This window comes from Andrographis paniculata, unplaced genomic scaffold (genome assembly GCF_009805555.1).
Source record: "Andrographis paniculata isolate CXL003 unplaced genomic scaffold, ASM980555v1 Contig51END, whole genome shotgun sequence".
Taxonomy (NCBI): domain Eukaryota; kingdom Viridiplantae; phylum Streptophyta; class Magnoliopsida; order Lamiales; family Acanthaceae; genus Andrographis; species Andrographis paniculata.
Window position 1 is genome coordinate 595,405 of NW_026137586.1, and position 15,659 is coordinate 611,063.

A 15,659-nucleotide genomic window follows, 5' to 3' on the forward strand; every position below is an offset into this window, starting at 1 on the left:
AAAATTAAAATTGAATTTGTTCAATTTTTAAAATATCTATATTTTAGTATATAATTTCAAAATGTATTTAACAGAATGGCAAAAACATAAATGAAAATTAAAACACGTGCTAAGAGACACACTGTCCATTACTATAACTCAAGCCCGCCATTAAAACTTGAACCCTTTCTTCTCCACAACGATGTTCGAAATCTGCAGGCAGACGACGACGGAGGATCTCACACTATCAATAGGGAGTTTCGTTAATTCGCCGAACCAGAAGATGCAAGGTAACTCAGCTGAAGGCTGTAAGCTTCTTTGAGCTCCGCGAGCACTTCCGAAATACTCGGCCTGCGCTGCGCATCTCGTTCCACCGACCTGCAAGCAATCAACGACGCTCTTCTCATGCTCTCACCGTCGTAAGTCCCCTTAATGCTCTCATCCACAATCTCAAATGCTCCCGCCTGTAAATATGGCTTAGCCTGGAATTTGTTTTTGAAGTCAGCCTATATATATAGTAAATTAATTCATTCGAAGGGGAGAAGAACAATCGAAGAAGTTCAATTACTTACCCACAGAACTAAATTGAAGGAATCAGGACTGCCTGTGTGAGTTAGAGGCTCCCTACCGCAAATCAGTTCGAGAAGCACAACTCCGAAGCTATAGACATCGCTTTTCTCGGTGAGTTGTTGAGTAGAATAGTACCTGATGAAGATGCATTATTATTATTATTAGAATGTTTGAATTAGGTTTTAGGTTATGGAGGAAAATGTGCAATCAAATTTTGTTCCACTGGTTTTTGTTAGATATGTTAGATATTTTGTTTATGATTTTAGACTACTTTGTTGTAGTTGTTATTATTTGATTCTATCAAGTTTATATCACTTCTATTTATAGTTCTTGATTTCATTATTAATAATATATGTAACTCTAAAATCTTACAAATTATAACATGATATTATAGTTACGTTCCTCCGGATACATCCAAAATGAAATGTACCCGTAGTTATCCGATTTTGAGATTCTCAACTATGCCCATTGCCCGCAGTTGTTCTTATGTTAATTGTCAAAAAAAATTTTGCTTAGTTTCAATAAAGTTCATATATATAGCCTGTCTTAATTCCAACTCTTACAATACTGAGAGCCTTGTTTTTTACTCTAATATCGTTGAGAGGTCTGGTTTTAGTCTAACTCAGTTAAGAGTGCTTTTGAATCTGATTCAACGACGATTTTGGTTGTATCATCTTCGATTTCTCTAAGTGGGTTTCTATGATACTGTTTGAATTTGAAAGAGGATGTTATATATTTATTTTATAGTTTAGATTAGGTTGTTATTCTTTTAGTTTGTTTACTTTGTATAACGTAGATTTATAGGCTATTGATTACATTATTTATAATATATATAACTAAATTCTGCAAAATGTAACAGTTTGGAATTGGATTCTTACTCTGGATCAAGATAGCCTGCAGTGCCTTTAACTATGGTGGTTACATGTGATGCATCTGCTTGAGTCACTTGCTTCGAAAGGCCAAAATCGCAGACTTTAGCATTCATTTCCTTATCCAGAAGAATGTTGCTGCTTTTCACATCTCTGTGGATTATTCTCAGATCACTTCCATTGTGAAGGTACTCCAAACCTGTTGCAAAAAGTGATTTATTTTTAGCCTTAAGATCTTAAGTGAATTTGAGATGAATGAAAGAAGCATTCATTCACCTTTTGCAGCATCAACTGCAATTTTCAGTCTTCGAACCCAACTTAGTGTGAGTTTCTTACTGTTGGCACCTGTTCAAGAAAGTAAATAAAATTCGGCAGCTTGTTAATCGGGGAGAAGGAGAACAAGCAAATGAACAAAAAGCTGCAGCAACAGACCATAAAGATTGTCAGCTAAGGATCCTCCGGGTAAGTATTCGTAGATAAGAATTTGTTGCTTTGACTCACAGCAGAACCCTTCTAATGTTACTAAATTCTGATGATGGATTTGTGATAAAAAAGATACCTGAAATCAATCAATGGAAGGCTGTTCGATAACAAAATGAAATAGAAGTTATGGTAGGGGCATAAATATGAGCATTGTAGACCTCATTGATGAAAGAATCAGCTCCCAGCTGAGATTTATCGAATCGAACTTTAACAGCAACTGGTTTACCACCGGGAAGCTTGCCAGTGTACACACATCCGAAACTTCCGCGACCAATGGCCTCTTTAAAGTTGTTTGTAGTAGATTTGATCTCTTTGTAGGTAAAGAATCTTGCTGAATCCCATCCACTCATATCCAGTCCAGGCTCTGAAAGTCGAAACAAGGAAAAACAACCCTTTAACTGAATGAATTGTTTGCGATGTTTTTTTCTTTTTATTAGAGATGACAATTGTTGAAGTTGCCATACTCGATCCAAATGTGTTTTCAGATTTCTTTCTTTTCATGTACAGGAGAACTGAAAATGAAACAACAAACAGAGCAAGAACAGCTCCCCCGACGGCGCCAAGTAGAACTGCTAAATGTCTGTGGTTGTTGCGTTTCCTCGGTGCAAAGATAGTGACTTGAGGATTCTCAAGTGAAGGAGTTGTCGAAAGTTCAGTACATGTTAAGGAGAAGGAAAGGCATAAGTTCCCTGATGTCCTGAAAATGCAATGGGAATGAAAGCCTACGTAACGAAAACTTTAGACATCAGAAACAAAAGAGTGATTAAACTGATAGCTCACCTGACTTCTACACTTTCTCGATTCAGTGTTTGTGGGAGAGGTCCTTGTAGATTGTTGTTCTCCAGATTCCTTAAATTTTCCGAATGGAAGTTAAAAATACAGGCATTGTCAGGTCATTTGCAGCTACTAAGCTTATGAGAATACTCACAAGAAATGAAGATCTTTTAGCTCTCCCCAGCTCTCAGGTACTGTTCCATGTAAACTATTATTTTGAAGATCCCTGCACATAAACATTACAGCTTTTTATTCATAACTCTCAGACTAAAAGATAGAAAACACTGAAAAGATTCTCTGTTAAAAAGTGACTAACAGGACTTCAATGTTGGTCAGATCTTCCAACTCCGAGCCCAGAGATGTTATCTTGTTGAAGCTTAAGTTCCTGCCCCAGTAAATGTAATCAATGTAAGGATTTCTGCTGCCTAATGTATCAAGTTATCGATTAATATTTATCGGATGAGGTCATTATACAGTTTCTCAAGATGTTGCAGGCCTCCTAAGTTTTGTATTTCTCCAGCAAGAGAAGTGTTATGCAAGTCCCTATGAAAACAAATAATTGGTGAGATTCCACAAAATCCAAACAAAACCATACATTTGGTGCAAATTGTCTTCACAAAATTCTTACAGTTCTTTAAGATCCAGCAGATCACCAAATGTAGGATTGATTGTCCTCAAGTTAATGTCGAAAAGTTTCCTACAGACAGTTCAAGACCAACAGTGAGACTGTGAGATCACTCAAAACATGAGGTGAGAAAAAGAAATTTTGAATGCGTGGTTAACTTACAATGAAGTGACGAGATTTCCATCACATCCGACATGTTCCCATGGCGTAGGCGAACATGGATCATCTTGCCATCCCAGATCCAGCCCTGTGGATTGCTGTATAACCTGAAGAGCTGAAACTACAATGGAGACAACATCTTTTAGCTCGAATTCAGCAAATCAAGGCTTATAAATGTAACTCGTACCTGCAGTCGAAGAAGATTCCAAGGGAATATCTACAATCTCATAAACCTCGAGAGCATTCACCAAAGGATAGTAGCTTATTGCCTTCAAGGTAATGTTCAATGTTCTGATTCCTTTTAAAGTAAAGAATAAACTATTCGCCTCCCACTGCATCACCGTGTAGTTTGATTGCACAACGTCTCCATTAATTAGTATATCAAATGCAGGAGAGACAGGCAGAATTCCAGCAAAGTAGAGAACAACATGGTAGTCGCCTTGATTATCTAACGGCAGATTGTACACCAAACTGTTCCTTCTAGCCAAAACTCGCCCGGACTGGAGAACAGCTGTCGGGGGAGCTTCTTTGATGTTTGACAGACTAAAGTTACTTTGGATGTCGAAACCAGATGAGACATGGTAAGGGGAGAAATCCTCGTCAGCGCTCCATATTCGATCATATGGATCCAAAGGGTACCTTAAAATAGCAAAAACAAGATTATCCAAAGTCACAAGCTGCCCAAATTCAGGAAATTGGATCTGTAAAACTTCTGATTCTTACCTTAAGGATCCATCATTGTAGCCACAGTTTATACGGTATGACTTCCGGAGCAGCTTATCAGTAGAACTTCCCAGTGCACTTCTGTAAGCTCCCGGAGGAATCGGCCGGAGTTCAAGTGATGAGATAACTGGAACTCCACCATTCGGAATTGAGTAAAAGCACAATGGTAGAAACTCCTTGTTAGCTGGAAATATGAATTCTTCGATCCATGGATCAGTGTGAGCAAGATTCACAGTGGCAGACATGGCTGTCCCTAGAGAGACAGAGAAAACCGGAGGCTTCCCTAGCTGGTCATAGTTCTTGTACACGAATTGCGCTCTGACAAGAACCAAAGATGAAGAATTCTGTAATGGCAGCCTGTAGCACATTCTGGCAACTGAATCAGGGAAGAATCGGACAGGGAGGGTTGTTGATGAACTACCCTCGGGAAAAACCACACTAGTTGTGTTTCCGGAGGTCACATAATCTCCATCTGGCGTCCATGAAATGTTCGAAGAATCTATATAGCTAGTAGCCCCCCCACAAGTTAAGCTCAAGAAACCTGTTCCATCGACAAGAAATAAAGAAAACAAGGTATGCATTTCCATTAATTTAATACAATGTTACTACCAACAAGAAAATTGATGCAGATCCACATACCATCTTGGTAGCTAAGAGCGTGGGCGATAAATGCAGGAAGTAAGAACAAGAGGAAGCAGTCGAAGTGCCGGAGCTCCATGATTCATAAACTGTCTCGGATTCGATGATAAGGATAAGTTTGTCCAGCAACAAGATTCTGGTGATAAAAAGGAGAAGGTTAGGAAGACGGTCATGAAAGGTCAGTTTTCTAGCTGTTGATTAAAGTTACATTTGGCCAAAATAAAAAACACAAAAAAGTGAAACTTTTGATTGTTGCATTGCATGCTATGTTAGATTGTGAGCTGTTGGGGGAGAAAGTAATTATGAGTAATGGTGGTGGTGATGCTTTTTGGCAATGAAAAATGGTTCTGTTGATATAATGTGTTGGTTGCCTTCGAAGAGAGTGATGATACATTTTCATTATTTAAAATATATCATCACTTATATATATTTCTTGAAGTTCCATAAGGGTAGGGTTGGCAAAAAAACAAGCATTGTCCGAAATTCCACTCTGAGCCCGGCAAAAAAAAAAAAAAATATAGTGTTTGGATTTCCAAAAGTAGACTCGACAATTTTTGAGCCATGTCTGCCCAATCCGCTAATAAATAAGGTCGTGTCAGGGTCCATGAAGGTTGGGCGATGTAATTTGATGGTAAAATTGTAGGTTTAATTTCTAATTAGATCATTTTAATAGAACATTTATTAAATTAATTTAAAATTAAAAAAAAGTAGAAGAATAATAATTTTAAAAAAATCAAATTAGCTTGGTTTCAAACCAATCGTGCTTATGAGTTGATGCACTTTTGGTTTTTGAGTGTAAGTTGGGGATTCGATTTGTATTGTGTTTATTTCTCCTTTGTATTGGTGGTGTGGGTGGTGACAATCTTTAAGCAAATAGCTTCGGCTAATCGAAGAAAAAGAAACCTTGTTTGATCTTTTTGACTTACAATGATAGCAAGAAATTGTATAACGTTAGGGTGCATAGGATGCTTCATTTTGAAGATGTATTTGATTTGATTTGATTGTAAATTGTAATCTTGCAATTATTCTTCATTCTATAGTTAAAGTCAAGTCAAGTCTTCCTCATCAAGGAAGGGAATGAATGGCCTTTGGCCTTTAATCATCATCACCTACTCTTCTTCCCCAACTTTTTCAAATCTTCCATGTCTATTCAAATACCTTTTAATATATAAACAAACAATATAAGTGTTTTTATCTTGAATTTTATTCACCAAAAGAAATTTATTAAAACAATATATTAAATCAAATATTTACTTATAATTATTTTAATTCAACATTTTTACGAGCGTAAAATTCAAACCCTCGAGTCTTATTGGGCCACTCTTTCTAGTAATGGGCTTTAAACGAAAGGCTTATAAAAGCCCAACTACAGTTTTTAACTATGTGTTTTTATTTTACATTTTATAAGTTATTGTTATTTAAATTGGGTGCTAAACTGTTCATTTATTATGTAATTGGTTATATAAGGATATGAATTGCGGTAAACACTTTCGACAGATGCCATCAGCGGTTGTGGAGAAGAAACGGTACCGAACACAGATTGAGGAAGACAAGAACAAATGGCGGCGAGGCACCTCTCCAGGCTCAAAAAGTTCGTCGTTCCACTTTCTACAAATACCCGCCATTTTTGTACAAGACCTGCATCCAGCCCCCTCAATTCCACTACCAGTACTTCTTCCTCCTCCACCTTTCCCCAAAACCCTACTAAAACCCCTCTACAGAAATTGCCATTTCCCCCTCACTCCACGTCGCGTGTGCCTCTGACTAGGGATGGAAATTACGACGAAACGGACGAGCAATCGTTCCCAATTTGCCCTGGATGCGGTATACATATGCAGGATTTTGACAGCGAACAGCCTGGTTTTTTCGTCAGGCCAGTGGAGAAGGCTCCTGGCTACAAAAAGTTCAAAAAAATGGCTCCAATTCTGGATGAATCCGAAATATCGGATTCTCTGAAGAAGGGGGTGATGAATGAGATTCTTGAAGTTGAGAAGCTCGAAGGTGTTGGGATTGAAGACAAGGTGTTTGATAAAATGCCTAGGAGAGCTGAAGCCGTTAAAACAGCGTATGAAGAAAATTTGAGCAAGAAGCCAATTGTGTGCACAAGGTGTCACAGTTTGAGGCACTATCAGACAGTGAAATACCCCGGCGTCGAGAATCTATTGCCGGATTTTGATTTTGATCACACCGTCGGTCGGAGATTGGCCTCTGCAAGTGGCTCCAGATGTGTGGTGCTGTTGGTGGTCGACGCCACCGATTTCGACGGTTCATTTCCTCGAAAGGTTGCGAATTTGGTATCGGAGACGATCAACGAGAAATCGAGAGCGTGGAAGGAAGGTAAACCAGGGAATGTACCAAGAGTTGTGTTGGTGGTGACAAAGATTGATCTTTTGCCGAGCAGCATTTCGCCTACGGGACTCGAATACTGGATTCGGACACGAGCACGAGAAAATGGGGTGGGGAAATTAACTAGCTTGCATTTGGTTAGTGCTGTTAAAGATTGGGGAGTGAAAACTTTGGTAGATGATGTGATCAAATTTTCCGGTCAAAGAGGAAATGTGTGGGCAGTCGGGGCTCAAAATGCCGGAAAGAGTACGTTGATTAATGCAATAGGAAAGTGTGTTGGAGCGAAGGCAACTCATTTAACGGAGGCGCCGGTGCCCGGCACCACGTTGGGGATTGTGAGGGTCGAAGGATTGCTCCCGGGGAAAGCGAAGCTGTTTGATACTCCTGGCCTATTGCATCCGCATCAGATTTCGACGAGGTTGACGATGGAGGAGCAAAAGCTAATTCATGTGACTAAGGAGTTGAAGCCAAGAACATACAGAATCAAGGTTAGTTTTACTGTGCAATTAATTTTTATTTGCTTCGAACACATTGGTCTGTCTTGGTTAACTTCATTCGGTATTGATTCGCTTGTTGAAGAAATGTAGTTTTGGTAATCATGGAATGCTAACTTTTGTCTTTTATTATGACTGTTTTCAAGAAAAATATGCTTTTGATTGTGTTCTACTGTGTTATATATATAGGTAGGAAATTCGGTTCACATTGGCGGGCTCATGCGGTTGGATGTAGAAGAATTATCCGTAGATTCGATTTATGTTACAGTATGGGCCTCGCCTCTGCTTCCCTTGCATATGGGAAAGACCAAGAATGCTTGCTCGATGATCGACGAACATTTTGGTTATCAGTTACAAGTATGTTCTCGCCCCTAATTAATCTTATCCGTTTCTAACTTGCTTTGCCTACTTGTTTGTGTTTTTAAAATGAAGCAGTGTTTTATGGTTCTTTATGCTCTTGGGAATAGGATAATGCGTTTCACCTGGTATGTTGTTCTTTATAAATAGGCGTTGGATGCGATATTTGAATACAAAAATAAGCTTGTAATGTAAAATTTACCTGCAAAATAAGTGTTTGGATGTAATATTTTTTGAAAAGTGAACTGTTGATGAATGGTACAAAACAAGCTTGATAACATAAGCAAACAACGTAGTTCGGTGCTAATTTAAAACGAAAAAAAGAAAAAACGGATGTGTCTTAATCTTTTGTTATGTGGGATTATTTCATTGTTCTGATCGATGTTGTTGTCTTGTTGATGTGTGTAGATAGTCATTTTGGAGTTTTGAAAAAAATTTATATGGTAATTTTTAACGTGATATTTTTTAGAAAAGCTATTGTTGATGAATAGTATCAAAAGTGTCTGTATAAACAGACTCGAATGTATGAAAAAAACCATAAACTAATTTCGCAATTTTGTCTTGTTTCAAGCCTCCCGTCGGCGAAGGAAGAGTGGAACAGCTTGGGAAGTGGACGAGAAAAGAGTTTCTCGTGTCGGGAACCGGGTGGAATTCGAGTTCAGTCGACATTGCAGCTGCTGGTCTCGGCTGGTTCGCCATTGGACTCAAGGGAGAGGCTCGGCTAGGCGTATGGACCTACCAAGGCGTCGACTTAATTGCTAGAAAATCTCTGCTTCCTCAAAGATCCCACCAATTTGAAGTCGCGGGTTTTACAGTGTCAGAGATCGTCTCCAAAGCTGACCGAGCTAGAAATCTGAAGCAGCAAAAGGAAAATAAGAGTCGAAAAGCTAACTTACCGGAAACCTCATTGTCAGCATCTTCAACAGCCGACGATGATTCGAATTCCACCCTCGTTGATTCGACTGCATCGCCGTCTGACGACACCGGAACCTCAGATTCAGATGTTGCCGCGCCTTCAGAGTTCCTGATCGATCGCCGGAATCCTTTGTCGACTGTCTGAATCTGAAAAGGTTTCATCAATGTCTTGATCCTAATTCTAAACATGCTACATTGTGGAAGTCAGGTATTTACCGAAAAAGATATATTTCTTTCGTTCCTCAAATTTAATTTTTTGTTTTTTTAATTTATTATTAATTTTGGTAAAGTCAAAATTTTTAATAGAATTTTTGTTTTTTAATCTCCGCGTCCGGACCTAATTGGGTTATTTTTAGATTGTAAATGGACCAATTAGAACTTATTCTAACTTAGTAGTCTTTTAACTTTGGTGATTACGTAAAAGTCTGATTATATATATTTATATTAATTATTTTATTTAATTGTATTAATGAAGAGATTGTTAATTATTTAGGTGTTGATTAAAATCTCTCTGCAATATGATCTATGTTGAATATATATATATATTCATATTTGTTTCATTAAAATAAATTATTTTATTTTACATAAATTATACTCTCTCTCTCATAATTTGTAATAGGTAGTTAAAAGGTAGTGTAAAAAATATTTTGCTCTTATTTTTTATTGTTATAATAACAATGTGAATGGAAATCATTGTTTAAGTGAAATCAACACATATTCTGTGTTTCTTGAGAATGTATTTTTTATATAATGTATGAGAAATTATTTTAATAATATAAAAAATAATATTTTATATTAAATTGTTTATTGTTTACCGGTAGATAAAAATATATATTGTAGTTTTCAAATAATATTTATGGAGAATCGTGTCACAATAAATACTAAAGTGACAAACCCAATGTTAATATTGATTTTAGAAGAAGGTGAATGTATTTTTTAATAATTACTTATGAAGAATTGAATTTGTAATATGAAAATAATAATATTTCGTGTAATTACTTTTTGTGAGTAGATAAAATATATATATTATACTCCATCCGTCCAAGCTAAAAGTATACAATTACGATTAAAGAATAATAGTATTTTAATTATAGTGGGTAGGTAAAAGTAGTAAAATGACATTTTTGTCTTTACTTTTTTGGTATAAAAGTAATGATGTGATGTAAAGTAGAAGTATTTGTGGAAAAAATTGGGTATTTAATGAAATGATTACTTTATAATTGGACGTCCCAAAATAGAAATATGTATACTTTTTAATTGAGGGAATATTATTGTATTGATATATATATTATTTCTTTAATAATATTTCTAAAAAAATCATGATAAAAAAAAAAAAAAAAAAAAAAAAAAAAAAGGGAGAGACTAATAAGTGAACGCACCCAAACAAATGTAAGTATGTTAAATTTTCAATACTCCTATTAAATTAGTGAGTTTTCAATCATTAATTAATATTGGAATAATTGATTGAGGTGCTATTTATATACATTTTGTTTGGGGGATTTTATCCTTAGGGTGTTTTTTTTTGGGGGTTTAGATTTTTTATAGGGATTTGAATAGTAAAAAAATTGAATTTGAATAGTTGTACGATGTGATATAAAAATGTATTGATGTAATGTTTTGAATGTAAAATTACTTTTTTAGTAAAATATAAAAAAATAAAAAATAAGGGTTTGATTTGATGTTTTTGGGGAATAAAATTTGTGTGAATGGTATAAATTCACACAAATCCTTCAAACAAACACACCCTAAATATACTATTCATCCAAAATTTTTCCTAAAAAAAATAAAATCAAACACTTATTTTTTATTTTTTATATTATACTAAAAATCAAATTTATATTCAAACATCACATCAGCACTCATTTATATTACATCATACAACTATTCAAATTCAAATTTTTTACTATTCAAATTTCACCTCATAACCCAAATCCCCAAACAAAACACACCCGATTTATCTAATTTAGTCATACTGTTAGAATTATTATTATTATTATTATTATTATTATTATTATTGTTATTGGGTCAATTAAAGGTGGTGTTAGTTTCAAGGTTGAATTTACTACATTCAACGGACCTATAAAATTACTATTCTTGACCTTAGATTTTCATATTCGATGAATAACTTCATTGCATTTCATTCGGTGTAATATTAATCTTTATTGAGATATAAGATTTGTTCAATTAATATTTTTTACTATAATGATTCTTCATTAATAGTAGTATTATTTTAAAATATAATGTACATGTATTTACACAATATATATATATTAGTTACTCTTAAAAAATTAATAAATTAATATAAATATTATTTTTTATATTATCGACACAATTTTTCACATTTAATATGAAAAAAATTCATCCAAAAAAACTTTTGTTCACTCTGGGTGTGTTCACTGTATTGTTTTTTTGAATGAATCGTGTTTTTTACTTTAGATATGATAAACAGTGTATGTAATATTAAAAAATATTTTTTTCTATTGAATTAATAATTTGTTGTGAGTGAATAAAATATTTTTTTCTATTGAATTAATAATTTGTTGTGAGTGAATAAAAAATATATATAATATATATTGTGTGTGTATGTTCTTTTATTTATTTTTAACATACATCGAAAACCAATATAGATGGAGGGCAGAGGAATTTTAATTTAACACATGCTCAATCATTAAAAAGTTCACTATTCTTAATAAATATATTTTTATATATATATACATATATAAAATTAATATTTTAATTGTTCAGTAAAACTTTAGCATTTTTTTATCGCAAATATGCTATATTTTATTTCAATATTATGCTGAATAGTTAAAAATTAATTACTATTAATTAATACAATTACATAATATGATGATTATAAATATATATTTATGGTGTGTTTCATTTGTAAAATAGTTTGAATAAATATTATTTTTAGGTAAGATATATGGAATTATGTATATAATATAAAAGTGAGTAATATGTGTAATATAATATTTTAGTTACATATCAAGTGTTTTGAAAATATTTTTTCAACATCTTACTGAATAATTATAATTTAATTATATATATTTATATTAATGACATGATTAAATAGTATAAATTAATAATATCTAAGTACTCAGCATGCACTGAATTCAAATTGGTTAGTAGTGATTTTTTTTTTTTTTTTTGATAAGGTGCTAAATTGTTTGTTTTAGCAGCCAATGTTGATCCTTAAAATCCTTAAATTCATATGATAAATAATTATATTAATTATATAATTTAGATAATTATATTTTAATTCATTCGGCACACGTGCTGAAATAAGCACCTAATCCTTTTTCTTATTTTTTTTGAAAAAATGTGGGCAAGAAAAATACTAAAAGAAACACACTTCTAGTCTTTTAATTATTCAGCAAAATTTCAACTGTAACATATGATTTGTTAAACTAATATGGATAAGATGCCTAGATATCTGAATAATTAAAAATTAATTACTATTAATTAATACAATTAAATAATATTATGATTATAAATATATAATTAAGGTGTGTTCGATTTGTAAAATAGTTTGAAAGAATATTATTTTTAAATGAGATATATTAAATTATGTAAATAATATAAAAATAATTAATATGTATAACATATTACTTTTGTTACATATAAGGTGTTTAAAAATATTTTTTTTAAACACCCTACTGAGTAGTTATAAATTTATTATATTATTATATGATTAAATAGTATAAAATAATAGTAAATAATATCTAAGTATTCAACATGTCTTCAATTCAAATCAGTCAGTAGTGATTATTTTTTTATTTTAAATAAAGTACTGGATTGTTAATTTCAGCACCCAATATTGATCCTTAAAATCCTTAGATCTATATAATATTTAATTCTATTTTAACTCATTCAGCAACACCTGATTATTTTCCTTATTTCTTTTGAAAAAATGTGAAAAAAAAAAAACTAAAAAAACACACTTTGAGTCTTTTAATTATTCATCAAAATTTCAATCTCAACATATAATCTTGTAAACTAATATAGATAAGATGCTAAGAGATTTTAATTTCTGAATAGTTAAAAATTAAGTACTATTAATTAATAAAATTAAATAATATTGTGATTATAAATATATAATTAGGGTGTGTTTGATTTGTAAAATAGTTTGAAAAAAATATTATTTTTAGGTGAGATATATAGAATTATGTATATAAAATCAAAATGATTAATATGTGTAATATATTATTTTTGTTACATATCAGGTGTTGAAAAAAAAAAAAAAAATCAACATCATACTGAATAGTTATAAATAATTTATATATATTTATATTATGATTAAAAGTGTAAATTAATAGGAATTAATATCTAAGTATTCGGCATACCTTAAATTCAAATGAGTTAGTAATGATTATTTTTTTGTTTTGTTTTGGATAAAGTGTTGAATTGTTAGTTTCAACATTCATATTGATCCTTATTTAATTATATTAATGATATATCTTAGGTAATTCTAGTTTCTGTTCTAAGTCATTCAGCACCCGTGCTAAAACGAGCATATGATCATTTTCCTTATTTCATTTGGGAAATGTGCGGAAAAAAAATAAAAATAAAAGAACACACTTTTAGTCTTTTGATTATTCAGCAAAATTTCAACTTTAATATATGTTTGTTAAACTAATATGGATAGGATGCACCGAGAAATGAGTAGTTAAAAATTAATTACTATTAATTAATATAATTAAATAATATGATGGTTATAAATATATAATTAGGTTGTGTTTGATTTGTAAAATAGTTTGAAAGAATATTATTTTTAGGTGAGATATATTGAATTATGTAAATAATATAAAAATAATTAATATGTATAATATATTATTTTTGTTACACGTGTTTGAAAATATTTTTTAAACATCCTACTGAATAGTTATAAATTTATTATACATATTATATTAATTATATGATTAAATAATATAAATTAATAGTAATTAATATTTAAGTATTCAACATGCCCTGAATTCAAATCAGTAGTAATGATTATTTTTTCATTTTGGATAAGGTGCTGAATTGTTAGTTTCAGCACCCAATGTTGATCCTTAAAATCCTTAAAATATTAATTATATAACTTAGATAATTCTATTTTAATTTATTCAACACACAATGCAGAACCTGATCCTTTTCCTTATTTCTTTCGGAAAAATATGCAAAAATAAAAAAGCTAAAAGAACACACTTTTAGTCTTTTTAATTATTCATCAAAAATTTCGCTTCAACATATAATGTGTTAAACTAATATAGATAAGATGTCAAGAGATTTTAATTTGTGAATACTTAAAAATTAATTACTATTAATGAATACAATTAAATAATATTGTGATTATAAATAAATAATTTGGGTGTGTTTGATTTGTAAAATAGTTTGAAAAAATATAATTTTTAGGTGAAATATATGGAATTATGTAGATAATATAAAAATGTTTAATATGTATAATATATTATTTTTGTTACATAGTAGATGTTAAATTTTTTATGTATAATATATTATTTTTGTTACATATTAGATGTTGAATTTTTTATGTATAATATATTATTTTTGTTACATATTAGATGTTGAATTTTTTTTAAAAAACATCCCACTGAAGAGTTATAAATTAATTATACATTTATATTAATAATGTGATTAAATAGTATAAATTAATAGTAATTATTATGTTAAGTATTCAGCATGTTGTTAATTCAAATCAGTCTAATTATTTTTTCATCTTAGATAGGGTGCTAAGTTCTTAGTTTCAGCACCCTGATTGTTAAAATATTTAATTATATTAATTATATAATTAGGTAATTATGTTTTAACTCATTCAACACAGCGTGTTGACAACATCTGATTATTTTTCTTATTTTTTTTGAAAAAATGTGAAAAAAAAGTATTAAAAGAATACAGTTTTAGTCTTTTAATGATTAAGCAAAATTTCAACTTCAACATAATCTGTTAAACTAATATGAATAAGATCTCATAGATTTTAATTTCTAAATAGTTAAAAATTAATTACTATTAATTAATACAATTAAATAATACTATCTCTGTCCCTTAACCATCTATCAATTTTTCCATTTTGGTATGTCCCATAACAAAATATCTATTTCTTTTCTTTTTCAATGGTACCATCGATCTAAGATTACAAATACTCTTCCAATTTACAATATATTATACAAATGTCATTACTTTTATATCATACAGTACTAATATGGGTAATTTAGTCTTTTTTTTTTTTACCTTTATTTCTACTTTATCCAAATATAATACTAATATTTCTAAAACTCAACAAATGAAAATATATATATATATGTGACAGAGAGAATATGATTGTTATAAATATATAATTAGGGTGTGCTTGATTTGAAAAATATTTTGAAAGAATATCATTTTTAGGTGAAATATATATAATTATGTAGAAATGATTAATATGTGTAATATATTGTTTTTGTTAGATATCATGTGTTTGAAAATATTTTCTCAACATCCTACTATAAATTAATTATACATATTTATAGTAATTATATGATTAAAAGTATAAATTAATAGTAATTAATATCTAAGTATTCGACATAGCCTGAATTCATATCACCAGTCATCAATAATAATTATATTTTCTTTTTGGATATAATGTTGAATTATTTCCTTAAAATTCTTAAACTTATATAATATTTAATTATATTAATTATATAATTTAGGTAATTAAGTTTTAACTCACTCAGCAATTGCTGACAA

General features: G+C 31.1%; 2 protein-coding genes across 3 annotated transcripts; one reads left to right on the forward strand and one right to left on the reverse strand.

The window, feature by feature from the left end:
* Positions 1 to 242: 242 nt before the first annotated feature.
* LOC127253682 (probable LRR receptor-like serine/threonine-protein kinase At5g48740) lies at positions 243 to 4,921 on the reverse strand. 2 transcript variants are annotated; one of them, XM_051278392.1, is made up of 16 exons: positions 4,822 to 4,921; positions 4,183 to 4,723; positions 3,647 to 4,098; positions 3,463 to 3,574; positions 3,304 to 3,372; positions 3,150 to 3,218; positions 2,992 to 3,060; positions 2,830 to 2,901; positions 2,682 to 2,750; positions 2,366 to 2,598; positions 2,060 to 2,265; positions 1,851 to 1,977; positions 1,695 to 1,763; positions 1,428 to 1,617; positions 552 to 684; positions 243 to 461 (listed from the first exon to the last, which is right to left on the reverse strand). In XM_051278392.1, exons 1-16 carry the CDS (start codon positions 4,898 to 4,900, stop codon positions 243 to 245), a joined length of 2,709 nt encoding a protein of 902 aa, XP_051134349.1. In that variant the 5' UTR covers positions 4,901 to 4,921. The 2 variants fall into 2 exon arrangements, with proteins under 2 accessions (XP_051134349.1, XP_051134348.1); XM_051278391.1 differs by having other exon boundaries at positions 3,463 to 3,580.
* On the forward strand, positions 4,861 to 9,359 carry LOC127253683 (GTP-binding protein BRASSINAZOLE INSENSITIVE PALE GREEN 2, chloroplastic). Its single transcript, XM_051278393.1, has 4 exons — positions 4,861 to 4,999; positions 6,319 to 7,655; positions 7,851 to 8,018; positions 8,590 to 9,359. Exons 2-4 carry the CDS (start codon positions 6,381 to 6,383, stop codon positions 9,076 to 9,078), a joined length of 1,932 nt encoding a protein of 643 aa, XP_051134350.1. The 5' UTR covers positions 4,861 to 4,999; positions 6,319 to 6,380; the 3' UTR covers positions 9,079 to 9,359.
* The last annotated feature ends 6,300 nt before the right edge of the window (positions 9,360 to 15,659 follow it).